Source organism: Gallus gallus, chromosome 23 (assembly GCF_016699485.2).
Source record: "Gallus gallus isolate bGalGal1 chromosome 23, bGalGal1.mat.broiler.GRCg7b, whole genome shotgun sequence".
Classification (NCBI taxonomy): Eukaryota; Metazoa; Chordata; class Aves; order Galliformes; family Phasianidae; genus Gallus; species Gallus gallus.
The window spans coordinates 2,681,000-2,698,599 of NC_052554.1; the positions used below are offsets into that span (position 1 = coordinate 2,681,000).

The 17,600-nt window shown below is 47.0% G+C and overlaps 1 protein-coding gene across 2 annotated transcripts in view; it reads right to left on the reverse strand.

Annotated features, from left to right (window-relative positions):
• Positions 1 to 17,600, reverse strand: part of MAN1C1 (mannosidase, alpha, class 1C, member 1) — a 42,658-nt gene that overhangs the window by 17,067 nt on the left and 7,991 nt on the right. The window contains exon 3 of one of the 2 annotated variants that reach the window (XM_417735.7): positions 11,448 to 11,544. In XM_417735.7, the coding sequence (XP_417735.4) occupies positions 11,448 to 11,544 (97 nt within the window). Of the gene's footprint in view, positions 1 to 1,626; positions 9,023 to 11,447; positions 11,545 to 17,600 lie in introns of those variants that run through there. The other variant, XM_046903671.1, reaches the window with a different exon arrangement.

Below are 17,600 nucleotides of genomic sequence, written 5' to 3' on the forward strand. Positions count from 1 at the left end.
AACCCAACCAAGACTTCACTGCTCAGCTACAGATTGCTGGCTTTCGGATGCTGTCTGCATGAAAAAACAGGGACTGTGGAGAAGAGATGAAGGCAGTCTCTAGAAATCCATTTATTCCTACCAGGCTTGCAGAATGTTCATCTAACTGAAGCTATCTTCCAGCATGCAATAGATGGAATCAAACAGCCGCTAGATCAACTGATGGTTACAAAAAAAGTCAACTGAGCTGAGGTTTGTGTGGTGTGCTTTCCAAAAGCAGCAGTGACAGCATAGCTGCAGTCAGAGCTCTCTTTATCAACTGCAATGGTTCTTCGGTATTAATGATTATGTATTTATATTATATGTATATATATGTAAAGAAGCAAAACAGTGTGGACACAAGCAAAGTGTTTCGAAAAGAGAAGGGCAGCACTGCTGGAGGCACAGCCTGTTACTGTGACAACTCTAATAACACTAATGGGGTCTGTTTAATTTGATGATATCCCTTCCAGGTCTCTGCTTGGACTTTGTTTCATCAGATCAGACAGAGATCATGACACAGTGTCCAATGGCTGGGACTGCACTCAGACTGCACTCAGCTGTCCAAGGACAGTGCTGTACACATCCTGGCACGTTTGTTAAATCACACACACAGCCATTGATAACAGCAGGGATATTTGCTTGCCATGCTAATTTGAGAGATGTTAAAGAAGAAACCCCTTTCCAGACTATACTTTACAATGCAATGGGTATAACCAAAGGGAAAGCAGGTTTGGAAGGAGAAGGAATCAAAACCCACTGTCACTTCTGACCTTTGCTGACACTCCCCTGCCCAGCAGCCGCTTCCATCCTCATTGCACTCCAGCTGAGAGGGTTCTGAAGTACAAACCCTCACATGCAAACCCTCCAAAGGTGCCCAGAAAAGGCAGCAATGGCATTTAATAACACTCTGTGTCTGAGTTTCTGCCTGCCTCTATGAATCTCAGGTCCTGCGTGCCAATAAAATCCCCCCACCCTGCTGATCCTGCTGCACAGCTGGCTCAGAGCGGAGCTATACCCTGCTTGGAAGAGGCAGGTGATGGCATAGCTGGTGGCCAGCAGGACAGCATGTGCCCAGCAGACAAAGCTCTGGGGTCCTCATGAGCTCCTACATTGCCCCATGAGAGCACATGTCCATCATCAATGGGGAGGAGGAACCTTTTGGTGGGACCAGGGGAAAACTGGGAGCTCAGGCAGAACACAGTGATGCTTGTGTGGGGATCGTGGTGTTTGTAACTGCAGGACTTTGCAGCATGACAGCAAGCAACAGGGGCTCTGCCTGCAGCTCCATCTCTGGGAGAACGCAGCAGCTCATGGAAGCAACACAAACGTTCATCTCTGTGGCCCCTCAAACCGAAGGAGGTCCCGTACCACCACGTCCCATGCTGTGAGCATTCGTTCTTTTATGCACGAGAAGAATGGAGACAGCCATGGAGGCAACAAGGCTGCTCTGTTCCCACTCCCACCCACCCAGGGCCATCACCATCCATCCCCTCGCTTGTGAGCACTGCCACAGAAATCACGAACAAACGTTACATTAATTAACATAACGCCCGTGAAAGGTGCAGAATGGAGCATGCTGCAGAGAGAAGGAGGCATTGTACTCACGCTGTATCCCCTGGAGCCTCTGTGGGAGCACACTGTGATGTCGGCCCAAAGGAGCCAGGCTGTTCAAGTGACACAATCTCAGAGGGGCCTTTAGGAACCACCCCTAAAGCCCACAGCAGCTCCTTCCAGTTCGGGTGCATCAGCTGAACAGGAGGTCTCAGGATCCCCTGCTCCCTCTATCCCTGACTCCTTTCTGGTGCCTGCTAGCTCAGGTGCCCATTAAAGCCACCTGCAGCAAGAGCCTGCAGGACAAAGCACACTCCCAAAGATTCAGCACGAGGTTTAACACACGCTCAGCAGAGCAGAAGGGCAATGCTTTGGAAGACACACATCAAATCTCAATGAATGGGGCTCCTGACACGTGCACAGGTTTCACCCACTTGCACATCCCACAGCCCTGCTCCTTTTTCAGGCTCCCAGCAAGGCCGTGTGGGGAAGAGAAAAGGGAACAACACCCTTCTTCTCAACGTGTAGTTTAAAGGGAGGCCATGAGAGGCAGTCAGAGGGGGAGAACACCCAGCCCACCACCTGCCAAGCATGCAGAGACTAATTACAGCCTGAAAAGCACTGCAAAGCACCAAGCTGGGGCTTACACCAACTGTGGTAACTCAACTGCTGCTGCATCTGTGAACCTCCTTACAGCTACCCATTATCAGCAAACCAAACCCACCAACTCAGGCACAAACAGACCAGTGAAACACACCCACAACAGAAACTTCACGTTTGATCATTAGCAGATTAATGAGGGTTTACACCTGACTTGGTGAAGCTCTCAAGAACCACCAGTTCCACGTGTGTACTCCAACTGAAGCGACCACATTCCACCTGCCCATGCTTACCAACCATGGCACTGCTGCTGGTTGTGCTGGGATAGGTCCAAGTGCTGCTCCCATCCCACAGCAGAGCTGCTCCATTACAAAGAGGACAGGATTAAAGTCTTTAAGAGGCGAGACAGCCTACTGTACAGAAGGCAAAGATTCACCTCTTATCAGCAGACTGTGATGGCAGCCCTGGTTTTTCTCTCCTTCAGCCTCACTGCAAGCTATGCAGAACAGCACACAGTCACATCAGAGACAGCCACAAGTTTCCATAGGGCTTCTTGCAGCCAAGGTGAAAACCTTCAGCTCAGAACAACCTCTGTCTCTACTTCTGCACCCTGCAGTGCAAAGTGAAGCACACAGTACTGCGCAGACTTAAGAGCAATTTTGTGACCAAGGAGCAGAGAGCAAAGGACAAAAGTCAGGGAAGAGGGACAGAAGTGGACTGTGAAGAAAGAAAAATGACAAATGGACTGCAGAGCACTTGCAAAAGCATCCAGGATATTTTCAATGCATTCCCTTGGCACCAGGAAATAAATTGCAGTTCTGACTGTGTTCAGAAAGTGGTTCACCTTCCCTGGCTGTGCTGCTGCTCCATCAGTTCCACCTGCTGAAGCGCTGTCTGTAAGTGAGGCAACCTCTCAGCTTGCTGGTGATGGACCCTGAGCCTCATACAGTCTTGTCAGCTGCCATCCCAAAAAAGCCCCATCGCACACCTGTAAGTGGGAGCAGGGCCTGTGGCCTATGGCTGCTCTAACAAGGTGTCAGTGACTCACTGCCAAGGGAAGAGAAGATACTTAGGCAACAGAGTGACTCACCAGCAACAAAGCATGATTCATTCACCTTCATCCTTCCTCAAAGATTCTGTATTAAGCAGGGTGGAGAACAGCAGGCCCAAGGAGAAGGGACAGCTGGGGCAGGAGCTAACACTTCAGGATCTCTCTCCAGAATTGCATAAAACACTCCTGCATGCTCTCCTCCCCAAGGCATTCCCAGCTCCAAAAAGCTCTCCCAGCTAATGGACACCGCTTTGCATTTGCACATTCAGGGAGGTCAAACAGCAGCCATTAACCAAAACAAGTGGTGGTGTGGTCCAGTGGGGCATACAGGAAAGCTGCGTAGGGGCCTCTTGTTCAGGGAACATAAGGATGGAACGGAAGATAATGGTTTTAAAGTAAAACCAGGTTGGATGGGGTCCTGGGCAGCCTGGTCTAGAGGAAGGTGTCCCTGCCAGGGGCAGAGCGGAAGCAGGTTAAAGTCCCTTCCAACCCAAACCATCCTACAATCACACTACTGTTACAAACTGTCACAGAGACAGATGGAAGCCCCAGCTAACCTCAGCATCACAACCACCCAGGAGGCAGTGCCAATGCACCAAGGCACTACAGCAAGCCAAGAAGCTAAAGAACATTGTCTCTAAAGTGCTGGAGACAGAACCCATGGGGTCCTGCCATGCCAGGTGGCACTTCATTCATTATGTAATTTCTCAGTGAAAAGAAACCAGATCCTTCATTTCCAACAAAGCCATTTAAATAAATATATATATATATCTGTACAGGAATGCGTTGTGCCAATGCTTAAAATGAACAGTACAAGTCATGAGGAAGCCATCGTGCTTCACCCTGCATATAGCAGAGTTGTATAAGTGCTACAGGAGAGGGTCAAAAAAGCTTTTTTGCTGATTTTAATCAGCAAGTTTGCAAGTGAAAGGCAAGAGTAAGAGGGGATGGAACTCAGATCAGTGCAACACAGACCCAGATCGAAAACGAAAGGTCCCGGCTCCCACTGTTCCCATGTCACGTCACATCTGTCAGAACCAAAATTAGTGCTGAAATCTTGTTAGGAATAAAAATTAGGATGCAGTTCCTACCAAGTATGACAAACCTGTTAACTATTCAGGCACAGGAGACTCCGGTCATTAGCGGCTGTTTGTTTCCACCTCTCGGAGGGTCGGCAACGCAGGGCAAAACAAGAATGAAAAGCACTGAGATCCCTTCTTCTCATCATGCTGGTGGTGAAGGCTTCAAAAGATTGAACTGGCTTTGATTAAAATCAGTGCCTTGTTAAAACAGGAGTCTGACAAGCAACCGTCTCTGAGCTCTCCTTTTCTTGTTCCTTTTGGTTCTTTTTGAGCATTGATACTGCTTGGAGACCAGACCCAACTGCTGGCATCTATCTGGAGGTTTGTGCAGGCTGGGAGCTACAGCCACACAGCATCACGAAGGATGGAAAAGACCTCTAAGATCACCCAGTCCAACCATCCACCGACCACCAATATCCCCTCACTAAACCATAGCCCTCACTCAGTCCAACACCTCGAGCACCTCCAGGGATGCTGACTCCCCCCCCAGACAGCTTCTGGGTGGCAGACAATGGCAGGACTCTCGGGGGAAGCTCCATGCAGGCTTCTACACATCTCAAGGTGATCTCAGCACCAAGGCACACTGTGATCATCACAGCACAGCCCCTTGAAAATGTGCTCTGCAGTGAAGATTTACCAGCCCTCTCTGTGGGGTGCTCTGGGTCAGACACAATGAATGGCTGGGAGTTTGGCCCTTCTGAGATACCGATCTGCATTTAGGTTAGGGCTCCCTACCCACCCTGGGCCACTCTTATTACCCACTCTTATTTCTTAACCTTATATTTAAACCTGATAGCTGTAACACAGAGTAACTTTGTTTGCTTTATTTAAAGTGAACTAAATCTGAGCTACAAGGAAGCAGTAAAGAGAGAAAAAGGGGATGTGAAATTAGTTCAAGAATTAGAAATGATCTGTTTCTTATGAGCATGCTCTCATGCAAGCCTAAAAATGAAAGGTTCTTCAAGCTTTCAGACACCTCATCTTTCTGTGCTTCCCAAATAAAGCGCTGCACCTGTACTTCATGGAAGGGGGGAGAAGAAAATAAAGGTGCTTGGCATGAAAACGAATTGCTCATCACAGCAACAGCCCTTCACGTAGTTACTTCCTCCAGTGGAAGGAATGACGTAATAAGCATGTATTGCCAACTGACTGTTAAGCATTTAATACCTGGCAGCACCCAGTTTAATATTCTCCAACCACCTTTTGACATTGAGTGATGCTCCATCAACAGGTGGGACCCCATCATCAGGCAACTCCAAACTCCCCAGTGCTCAAATCAAAGTGTGTCTGCTTGTGAGCACCACGGAGGAAGAAGTGCTTTGCCTGAGCCTCAGGAATATAACTCTCAATACAGAAGAGATACTGCAAATCCACTCTCCACGTGTATTCAGTTTCCCATGGCACAGATTCTCTTGCAGGCAGACTAAGTTGGCTACAGAGAGCTCAGTGGAAAATGGAAAGCAATACTCATTCAAATGCCCCTTTGGGAAAAGGGATTCTCTCCTTTGTTTTGGCTGTTGGTGAGCCAGCAGGGATTGTTTAGGGGTAAAAAAAAAAAAGGTAATTTGACAAGCAAGGAGTAATTCTGGGTAGAACAGTTCAAGGAGGTTAAAGGGAAGATGACAGCAGCAATAGTGGTGAGCAAAACACTGCTGGTTGCTTCTCTTCTGGATGCTTGAAATTAATTTTAGGCTGGTTAAAGGTAACCTGCTTATGTATTATTTATTGCTTCGTCATATGCCTCCTTGAGGACATGCATCATTTAACATGAAGGGCCCCAACAGGCCTATTAAAATAAACACACACATTCTACCTGCAACTATTATCCATGAACTTTGGGAGATATAGGCAGCAGCTAATGAGCAGAGACTGCTAATTGATGTTAGAATTCAAAGGTGAGACACTTCATTATAATAAAAGAGAAGGTGCCCTTCTACCTTCCAATCACACAGCCCAGAAAGTGTCTATGGCAGATGCGCTGTGACAACACAAGAGGGAGATGATCAGAGCTAAGTCAAGGTAGCTCATTCCCTCAGCAGATGAGACTCATCCAGGAGAGGCTCTGCAAAGCAGACACTGCCTTTCTAGGTAAGGCTCTAAATCTTACAGTTTGGGTTTTCACCTACAGCCTAGATGAGCAAACACTGCGTCCCATTGTGTCCTCAAAGAAATGCTCTGGTCCTTCACAGAGTCCAGTTGTGAGAGCACACTTCAGAGAGATAAGAAACCGCCTTTTGCTTCAAACATGAGTTCAATAGGATTACTTGTGCTGTTCATTATGAAACTGAATGGAAAGATCTGCACCTGGACGCCTGCTTTCAGACCAGCTACAGTGAAGCTCTCATTAATGGTCATGAGCTGAGCTAGGTGAGCAAGGAAAGGATCTAAATACATACTGTGTGTGAATGCAGTGGGTCAGGAGAATGCACATGGTCCATTACCACATCTAAGTCGATGAACAGGAACACATTAAGACACTTCAACTCGGAACCATCTGTCCATATTCCCTTCTTCTCCCATGAGGAGAAAGTCACACCAACAAGATTGCAGCTGAAAGGCTCCAAACGCTCTCCACTGTCTTACAGAACAGGATTATATTTCAAGATAACCTTGAAAGCTGGGAAAATCTTCTGAAATAACCAGGATGCAATCCAATTGGAACACAAAGTGTTTCACCCAGAGGGAAGAACAACAAAGCCTAAGGAATAAATGGTTAGGCAGCACTCTGCAAGGAATGATGCCAGGACTACAGCAAATAACAAATTCAGCTCAAGTCAACGCCGTAATGTTGCAAAAGGAACAAACCTGACCTCAGGATGGGTAACTGGCGTGTGCTGCAAGTGAGACATGGAAGGGCTCTCACACTCCGCAGTGGTGGAGCCTCAGGATCCACATCAAGAAACACATGGCTCATCTGGAGAGTGTGGAGGGAAGCAAAGAGCAGGAGAGCAGGGTCAGACACCAGCACAGGTCTTAAGCACAAAGGCAAAATGGCTCTACTGAGTTCCCAACATCTGGTATCCTAGGAATGGCTTAAGAAGAGAAAAACTAAATGTTCCTTTTCATCCTGTGGTTACTCATTAAGGCGAATGGGAATTGCAGGTGAGCAGAAAACCTCATGAAGGTGCTCTCCTGGAGATGCACCAAAGTGATGCTGAAGGAAGGAAGCGCTACGTAGAATGCTTTCTGATCCACGCAAACCCCCAAAGCTATCTTGGTGACCGAGCACGTCACAGCACAATTTTGGATGTACACAGAAGTCAGGAAATTAAAAGGGCTGGTTCCCACAGCAACCAGGATGCAGCCTGCCAAGAGAGAAGGAACGTTCCAGCCTAGTCAGAAAGTGCTAATTTTAACACCTACATGGGGCAGCTTCCACTTCCAGGTGCCCAAAGAGGGCCTCAATGGGGGCAGTGCAAGTTCTCTGCTCACACCTGCAGGGAAAAGCTTGATCCTTCGTTTCCTTGATCTTGAATTATCGGCTCCTGCTTGCAGAAAACAGCCCAGATTTGAGTTTGGAAATCAAGATATTGCACAGACAGATGATGGCTGATGGGAAGGGCATCACCTGCAACGCCGTGCTCATGGACCACGCTACACTGCAGTGCTCACTAACTGGTGCCTTCCTATCCTCCAGCTCCACGAAGAAATGGTATTCCTATGTAATCAGATACTCAAGTAAAAGCACTATGGCTAGAATTAAGCATAAGTTAGGTGTTCTTAACTGTGTGGCTCTATCAGAGCAAAGATATTCTGAGCACGTTTAGATTAGTATGGAAACAATCTCTGCCTTTAGAACTCTCTCCTGAAACACCTTTATTTTCCAGCACTGATCTTTTTCTCATTGTTTCTATTGGGAGCTGCAAATACAGTGTCAGGGTGTAGGGTTGGGCTTTTTTTTTTTGGATAATAAAACATCACAAAGGAGGATGAATGATTTTACAAAGCCCCGAAAATCCTCCCAGTTTTTGCACACTGATGCCTCCAGCAAAGGCTAAGCGGTTTTCCTGAGCTTACAAAAAGAAATTCTCCCTGGAGAGGAGAACAATCTCGAGGGCTGAAAGAGCCTGTTTCAAACTTACAAAGGTCCTCAAATGAGAAATGCCCACCCCAACACATAGAGCCAACCCTGAGAACACTGCAACCTGAAAGCTGATGCCCTATGGGATGGTGTAACATCTGCTGATCAAGAGAGGTAAGTAAGAGACTTCCCTCGTCCCAGAAGGCAGCAGAGATGAAAAAGTAGTAATAGCAGAAATGAGAACTTGGCACAATTAGAGAGAAGGAATTTCTGTGGCAGAAACCATTTTAAATGCAATCTCCTGAAGGCAAACAGAAAGCTGTCGAAGTTTAGCAGTAATCCAGATGAGGAACCAATGAGATCGGCAATGAAGGTGGTGAGAAACTTCAGCAACAGCACGAGAAAGTGTGTGATAAAGCAGTTCAGTTTGAAGTGGGAAATCCAACACAGCACAGCCAGGTCTGAACCTGTCTGATCTCTGCAGAATTTTCAAGAGTGAATTAAAAACAAAGGAAACAAATGGTTTTTCTGCCACACATTTTAGAGCTATCCATTCCCTCTGAATGAATGAGGAAAAACCAAACACAGGAGGATAAGATAAAGCCAGAAGTCTCTGGATACTTCAGACATAAAGAGATGCCACTGAAAACACAGCTTTTAACTTTTAACTCATTCTGCTCCTGGTGGCAATGTGTCTGCAGGTGGTTTTGTGTCTGCAGCAGGAATTACATGCAGTACCTAACAATGAGTGGTAGCAAGAAGGCTAAACCCCCTCAGCACCTCTGCAAGACGTGTTCTTTCCAAAGCAGAGGAGCTGCAATGTTTGTATTCAATGCTGTATAACCCACATCATCACCCAGCTGGCACAGAAGGGTGCCATGGAAATACCTGGGCTGGATGCTGGATGGCAGCTCAAGCCAGCTGGAAGGGCCAACCCCCACACTGCATTTGCTGTAGGGTTGCCACCAACACCTCTGTAACCTGGACAAGCAGCAGGGCAGGCCAGTGACGCACACTCTCAGCCGGCCGCCTTTTAATCACACGCTCAATAACTCTGCAGATGAGACAATTATTTCTGCATAATTAATGCCTGGATCGAGGCGCAAACAACACATACACGGGCAGCATTAAAAACGAGCCTAAAGACAAGCTCATTGTGTCCTTAAATATGTTCCCCACTGAGTGAAAAAAGGAGAAAACAAACAAGAATTTGTCCCAGCCCATCCATGCAGTGAGAGGGTCGTTGGATCCACAGCTCCTCTGTGCTCCTCTGTGCTCCTCAGCACCTGGAAGAGAGGGCCCAAAGGATGCTCTCTAAGCACAACAGGGAGGATTTTCTCCCTCCTGTCTTTATTTGCTGCTCTAGTGGCTGTTTTTCCTATTTTTTGTTGTTTCCTCATCCTCCCTTCTGCTGCTCTCACAGATCCCGAGACACTGCCCTACTTTTAGGCCTCATTAAACTCCAAACTATGCTCGGGGTCAATGGGAAGTTCATTAAATTCGTGAAGGAGCACGGGATGATTAACGGTTTTACTGAGGTAATGTGAACTTCGTTCCATTTCTCACCAAAGACAGGCTGAGACCAAACCTTTGCCATCCAAACTCTGCAGCTGTTTTCATATCCAAAGAGCTGAAGAGGGACTGCAGATGCAAACGCAGATACAGGAACATGCATCTGTGCTTTGCATCTTAGGCCAGGACTCTTCCCCCAAGTTTGCTTTTGTTTTCTAAGACTGAAATCTCAGTCTTCAGCTCTGAAGAGACTTGAATCTATTTGGTTCAAATCTGAACACAGCAAAGCAGATCTGGTCGGCATCAGCCCCAGCATAAGGATGCCAATAGCAAAGGTGTTTGAAGAAGCCCACAGGACACGATGTGACATTAATAGTGCTTTTGTTTTTCTCCTGTTCCAACTTTTCAAACGAGCATTTCAAGCTGTAATAAACATGTAAAAGCTTTCACTATTTTTGTCTGTTTTGTCTTCAAGCTCCTTCAGGAATTTTGACAAGCTTACCAGAAAGAAGCTGCAAAGTGCTTAACAAAGTGCTGAAGTTAATGCAAATTCTCAACTCCGGGTATTCTTGGGGTGGAAAAAGAGGAAGGGAAAGGAAGAACAAACCCAAATCACTTCTCCTGACAGAAGTGAGACTATGTAAGTGCAGTATCTGGGCACATGCAGCCTGTGCAACACAGAGCTCACTTCCCAAACAGCTTCCATGCAACTGACAGACACCACAACCAGATGTAATTAACTCTTCTGGTATCTCTGCAGGAACGAAAGAGACAAATGCCTCATCTGTGGCAACAGAAGGACTTGATAGTGGTGCCACAAGCAGAACCCACAGGTTTCTCTTCCCAAAGCTGTGGTTGAACTGCAAGGCAGCCCTTCCTCTGCCATCTCCACCAGGGGATCTCCTTGGCCAAGCAGCACTGCTGCTCTTCAAGGTTATGAACACCGTGGGAGACACATGAAACTGTTTCCCCCTTCAAACATCCACTCACACATCTCAAGCTCCCCTAAGCTAATGAGGCTCCTACAGAAGGCTGCATGTCATACAACCCACATTAGAGAAGGGCTGGGACACCTGGAGAGCATCACGTCAGAATGAGCATGAGAACAGCACTGCAATTATGCAAGTGGCTCACAAAGAAAAAAAGTACTTTGCTGAAGAGTAGAATTATGCAAGTAACCACATGCCTTAAATATTCATTCACTTATTCAATATTTCATGGGATTCACATCTTGCTCAGCAGTGGAGCAATGACAGAAGAAATGCTCAGCTTGGTCAGGTCCTGATGTGTATAAACTTAAGCAAACAGCAGCACTGACAGATTTGGACCGACTTTATGTTTTAATAAACATACAGCTTGGTTTTAACATTACTCCTGGATGTGTTTGGTGCCAGATCTGCACACAGAGATGACACAGGTTGCTTATAGGAAGGAGATTGCCAGCAAGAAGGCATGGGTAGGGAACTCCTAGGAGCATCACTGCATAAAAACGGAAGAAGAAAGATCAAATCTGTTGCAGACACCTCACTGCACTGCTGAGAAAGGAGTGACGTGGACGTGTGACCTTAAAAATGAGACAAGTTCACATTGAAATGGATGCAGAACTCACCAAACATGTTACCAATGTGGCCATTCTTAGTCAGGGGTCGCAGCTCATTCTTGCCAAGCGCGTACTGCTTGTAGTTATCCCAAGCGAATTTCATCATCTGCAAAAACAAAACCCGAATTATAGCACTGAATTAAAAGTTTTCAGAACTTCACTTCTGGGAAGGGATGATATTTTCCCAGATGCTGCTGGAACTGGCAGCCGACGGCTCGTTAATTATAACATCCTTAATCCACGTGGGACACCGAATGAATAGGGCTGCATTCAGCACTGGACTGAGCAGTCTCAAACTCAGCTCTCCTGGTGCATTTCTGAAGCACTGCAGTGTTAAACACACCAAGAGCCTGCTTTTACCCCATGCCATTCAAACCAAGCAGGAATTTAGGAAACGTGCCTCAGGCTCTAAATGACCAGTACCTACTGGAGGAGCACTGGTGTTTTGGAATGGTAATTCAGATGGGCTAAAAATGTAAGGCTGAACCTGATGTACACCTAAATACAGAGGTGTTCATTTCTGAGTTCTCACATTTCTTTATGATATTGATAACAAAAGTCAATTGAAGTGTAAACCCACCCACTCACCTGACAGCGGTGACACGTACAGCTTTGGCAAAGAGGGACACAATGTGTTCAATACCGAGCAAGCAGAAAAAGAAAATGGTTTTTAAGGACTGCAGAGCAGCTTTCCTTCTATTAACAGAGCACCTTCACAAGGAAGAAAGGGGAGATCCAGGGCGTTTGGGCATCTCCCTATCAAAACTCAGAAGTGCTTTCTTACCAGAGGCCTGCAGATGGGCTGGGTGTTTTCTGAGGACCCCTTCCAACTCAAGCAATTCCTTCTGGGCTGTATGAGCCATCCTGCCCACGCTCAGCACATGAACCTTCCCAGGAGGACTGCAAGGTTTGCGTGCGTTCCAACACACGCACCAGCACAGCTTTTCCTCTCCTCCTGCCCCTTTGGCTCCATCTCGTTGGAAAAAATTAAACCTCTCTTCAGCTAGGAAAGACTGGGATTTGTCAGCTTCTAAGGAGTGCTTCAAATAAAGCTCCCTTTTATAACACACAGCCCAGCTCTGAGCAAGTTCAGCCCCAGCACCTCAGTGACCCACGTACCCCCTGATTCAGATAGCAAAGGGAAGAAGGCAGCTTCAGAAAATCAACTACATTCTTCTCCAGCATCGCTCAACAAAGTTGAAGAGTCCTCCAAAATCCTTCAGGCAAACGGGAAACGTGAGAGAACACAACAGTTTAAAACAAACCTTGGAGTGATGCTGCCCAGCAGCTTTAACAGCACTTACTGCTTTATCTCAGGACCAGAACACACAGGTTACTTCGGTCTGAGGTTCCTACTGTCATTTCAGCTCTTGCTTTTGTCCTCCTCTCTGGCTGCGAGCTCTACAAACCCAACACAGCCTCAGGCACAGCCCTCCCTCATCAGCACACACACAACGCTCATCTCCAGGTTTCATAGCAGAATTCCACCCAGCTGGTCACATGAACCCATGGAAAGCGTGCACTGATGGATAACATTCAGACACACACACCGCCAGGAGAAGGAATGGGGGACAAACCACATCAGCCTGGGCTCTGAGCACTCACTGGGGGTCAATCAGTTGCTCACATTCACTGTCCTGAGGACAAGTAATGATAGGGGAAGGAAGAAACCCTTCATAAAATGCATTTGAAAATACACCAACCATCTGCCTTGGGATATTCATTTCATTTCCTATAGATCTGATTGGCTTTTTTTTTTTTCTCCCAGTGGCAGCACTACTCTAAATGGGGAGTTTTCTTTCCTTACTGTGATAACAGAACCAATGTGGTAAGGAACCCCGGACTCACAGCTTCACACTGCAGCTCTCTGCAGGAAGGCTGTTTTGTTCTTTTTCTCATAGAAATGACTGACAGGGTTTGCACACAAGAAAGGAAATAGGTGGGCAACCTTTTTGGGTCATTTCTCTTCTAAATCACAGCCTAGGAAGGACTCACCCTTCCTGCACATGGACAGGATGTGAAAATGACTACTTTGCTGCACAGAGCTGCTCACACTGTAATCCTGAGTCAGCATCATTTTAAGCCAAGTAGGAAATCTCAAGTTATTTCCTTCCCTCCCCAGTTCTAACCCCTCCATTTGAGAAGGTCAGAAGGCTCTTCCTCAAAGCACACAAGAAGCCCAAGCTGCATTTTTCAGGATGGTACAAAAAGTCCCACTGTGAAATGGTTCCCTGGGCTGTGTTGGCTGTAGTGCCTTCAACCTTCCTGCCCTGTTCTGTCCTGCACTGCTGATCAGACACACAGAGATGGATGAGGCTGGATGTGCCGCCTACTCGTACTAAAGGGCTGTCAGCTCTCCTTTGCTCACTGCCTTTTAACCCCACGGACTGCAGAGGCAAAGATGCACAACACGGCGCTTTCATTTTCCAGGATCCAGCTTTCGCTTTGCTAGCAAAGTGATCCAGAAGCAGCAATTGGAGAAGTTAAAAAGCACAAAAGCATCCGTGCCATTCTGCTCCTCCTGCTTTCTGCGGCTGTCTTTCCATTCCAAATTCAGGAACACATCTTCCAAACCACCAAAGAGATCCACCACGTTTCTAGAAGTGGGGACTTCACGTTCCTAAGCTGCATGGGGGACTGAGATGTACTTTGCAGGATTTTTTTCCTCTAAGCACCAAGCTGAACCAGAAGGGGATGGAGCTGAGATGTGCAAGATGGAAAACTGCACGCTACATCCACATAAACAAGGCATATTTTATGCCATTCTGATCACGATAGATCACCACACATCAGCATTAACATGATGCCATTTTAGATGTGAGAAATGGCACCAGAACCACGAAAATCACAGAGAAAGATCTGTAATTTCAGGCTCTGTTCTTACCGTGCTGTCTGCCATCTAGCAGGCAGCAGTCCCAGCTTTGAGCTGATTTATAGCAGACGCTTCCAGAATCATCAGAGAATGGCTGGGGGTGGAAGAGACCTCCAAAGATCACCCTGTGCCAACCCCCAGCTCTAGGCAGACACCTTCCATTAGGTTGCTTATCCAACCTGGCCCTGAACACTTCCAGAGATGGGCAGCCTGCTCCAGCATCACACCATCCTCACAGAGAGGAGTTTCTTCCCCACATCCAACCTAAACCAACCCTCTTTCAGCTTTTTTTCCCCTCTCTGCAGCTGCAGGAACACCAGCTGTCACATCAGCTCCAAAACCAGGACCTGCTCTTTCCTATCTCCTTCCCAGCTGCCCCACAGCCCTGCTCAAACCCAGACCCTCTCAACTGCTATAGATGTTGAATAGTTTCCCCAGCTGGGTTAAATAGAGAACGGGACAGATGACAACAGACAGATTCATAGAATCCTTATAGTGGGAATGGACCTCTAACAGCCATCTAGTTCAACTCCCTTGCCATGAGCAGGGACATCCACAGCCCTATTAGGTTGCTCAGAGCACATCCAGCCTACCCTTGAAAGTCTCCAGGGACCACTTTTATCTGCTGCTTTTTCAGTATTACTTCAGAGTTTAAAATATCCATATAAAAACCACGTCAGAACGTTAGAAGGCAGCGAGATTTTATCTGCAAATCTGCAACAAAGCTGAGCAACCTCTCAGACAGCTGCTTTTGCCATCGTTCTGCCCAGCCTTTCCTTAAACACAAGGTATAACCTCACACATCCATACCCAGAGCCCCAGCCTGAGCACACGACTGCAGCCAGGTGCTCCAGCTCCTCCTCACAGCTTCTACAACACAACCCCAACCCTTCTCCACCAAGGGACATTTGTCTGCCTATCGTTTCGTGTTAGATGCTAAACAGGTATTTCTATGTTATTTGCTGTAGTCAGGACAAAGGCAAGGCCAGCAAGGCTGCTCTGCACTGGAAGAAAGGGAGAACAGCACAGAGTAGCCCAGTGCTGTTACTGTCAGCAACAAGGACAGAAATAGAACTCAAGAGTCTCTTCCTGACGCACAGCCCCTGCTAGGGAAGCTGAATGAGAGAGAGAACAGAAAAGCAGAATCAAACTAGCTCCCAATTAAACCCTTAATGCAACTAGATTTAACCCTGTCAAGAGGGAAAAAAAAATAATCATTTGATGGGTCTATCTCAGGCATTAAGACCCAGCTGGATCCAGCTGCATCTAAATCTGGAAGCATCTCAGCAAGAGCAGCTGATTCTGCAGTTACAGTTCCTTAACGAGATGCTGGGCTGTAAGAGGATGACAGTGGGTGTGAAAACAAATTTGCAAGCCTGGACCAAAGCAAAGGGCACTGTACAGAGAGGAGAAAACCTGTAGTCTCATCTTCTGCACTTCACACAACCAAAGCTTGTAAGGAGGTCCATCAGAAACAAAAGTTACTTGTGCTCTTGACCCCTCCAATACCACCAGCTTATCTCCTCCAAGCTTCTACGACAGCTCAAACACATGATATTCCAGTGCAATCAAAGCTGCTGTTGTAATAACAAAAGCAAACTCTGTTTACGAGAGTGAATAGTGATAGGACAAGGGGGAATGGTCTTAAACTGAGACAGGGGAGGTTTAGGTTGGATATTAGGAGGGAGATTTTCACCCAGAGGGTGGTGACGCACTGAACAGGTTGCCCAAGGAGGCTGTGGATGCCCCATCCCTGCAGGCATTCAAGGCCAGGCTGGATGTGGCTCTGGGCAGCCTGGGCTGCTGGTTGGCGACCCTGCACATAGCAGGGGGTTGGAACTGATGAGCACTGTGGTTCTTTTCAACCCAGGCCATTCTATGATTCTATGAAAAACAGCAGTGATAAAGATGCCTCTGGCCCTACGCTTAGGCTGCTACTCGGGCCCTTGCTGTCACGATGTTCACAGAACTTGCATGAGATTGCACTCTGTGATGTACAGTTTGCACCCAGAGGAATCAACTCTTAGCTGTGCCCATCTGGAGCACTACAAAACGCTTTCAGAGGAGGAAGATAGCAGAACGCATAGAAGTAACAGCAGAAAGCAGGACATCCATTACCAAGAGGGTGTTTTCAATTGTGAGAACATACCTATGAGCCACACCACACTGTGCAATGCCTCCCTGTGATGCCAGGCTCAGGAATTACTGCCTGTGCTGCTGTTTCCAAGAGGAGAGGTGCCATGTATCCAGTGAACACACACAGACTTTCATGCACAAAGAGGCACAGCAAGTAAATGTTTTGCCCAGCACTGCTGCAACGTCAGAAACCATTACCTTTCCAGGCTAATGTGATGCTTCACCTCACAAGCTTATTTTGCTAACAGTCACGTATCAGGAGATGTCTGTCAAACACACGATTATTTCCACTGCTGCTGCTGGGGTGGATGCACAGAGGCAGGCAGCTAGAACCCAAAAGTGAGCAACGTGCTTTGTGTGATGCTGTGACTTGTGTTTCTTTTATAACTCTAGGTTGGACAGTTTGGTAATGGCTTTTCATAGTGACTACTACTTCACTCCAGCATGCTTTAAGGAATACCTGAGCAACGAGTTAGGCAGTAATTGTACTTCTACAAATGTCACCTTGAAGTTCCCCTCCGGAGTTCTGTGCCTGCAGTACGAGTCATGCAGGAGCCCCCCAGCTCTGTGCTGTACCCGCAGGCTGCCTTAAGGCTTCCTACATCTCAAGTTCATCCCTTCACGCACACACAGTCTTCCTAAATCCCAGTTACACACAAAGCCTACAAATTCTCTTCAGAAGTGACCAACATTCCAGATGGATTATGTACAACGAGCAGCTGAACCAAGCCAGAATCCATCTGCTGCTCACCAAGTACCCCCACATTCACAGGCAAGGTGGGTGGAACCACAAACACTGAGCAAGATTGCCTTTCCAGACATGCATTATGACAAGGCAAGCCATTTTCACGTTCCCTAAAGACACCATCTGAAAGAGATTCTCATTTCTGGAGAGCCGGAGCCCAAGGGGATGCTCTAAAAGATGCTGTTGCCATCACTAATCAAAAATGGGCAGATTGCAAGGGAAAAAAAATGGCAGGGACCATTGTATTTTCTTTCTAGAAGGAAAATAATACATCAAACAGAAAAAAAACCCAACACAGCCCTAGAAGGTATTGGGCCTGTCTGTTGGACAGCCTGGGGGACAGATGTCAAACAGATGACTTACAAAAAGAAACAGAAGATACAAGGCTTTGTACTCCTGAGCCTTGGAT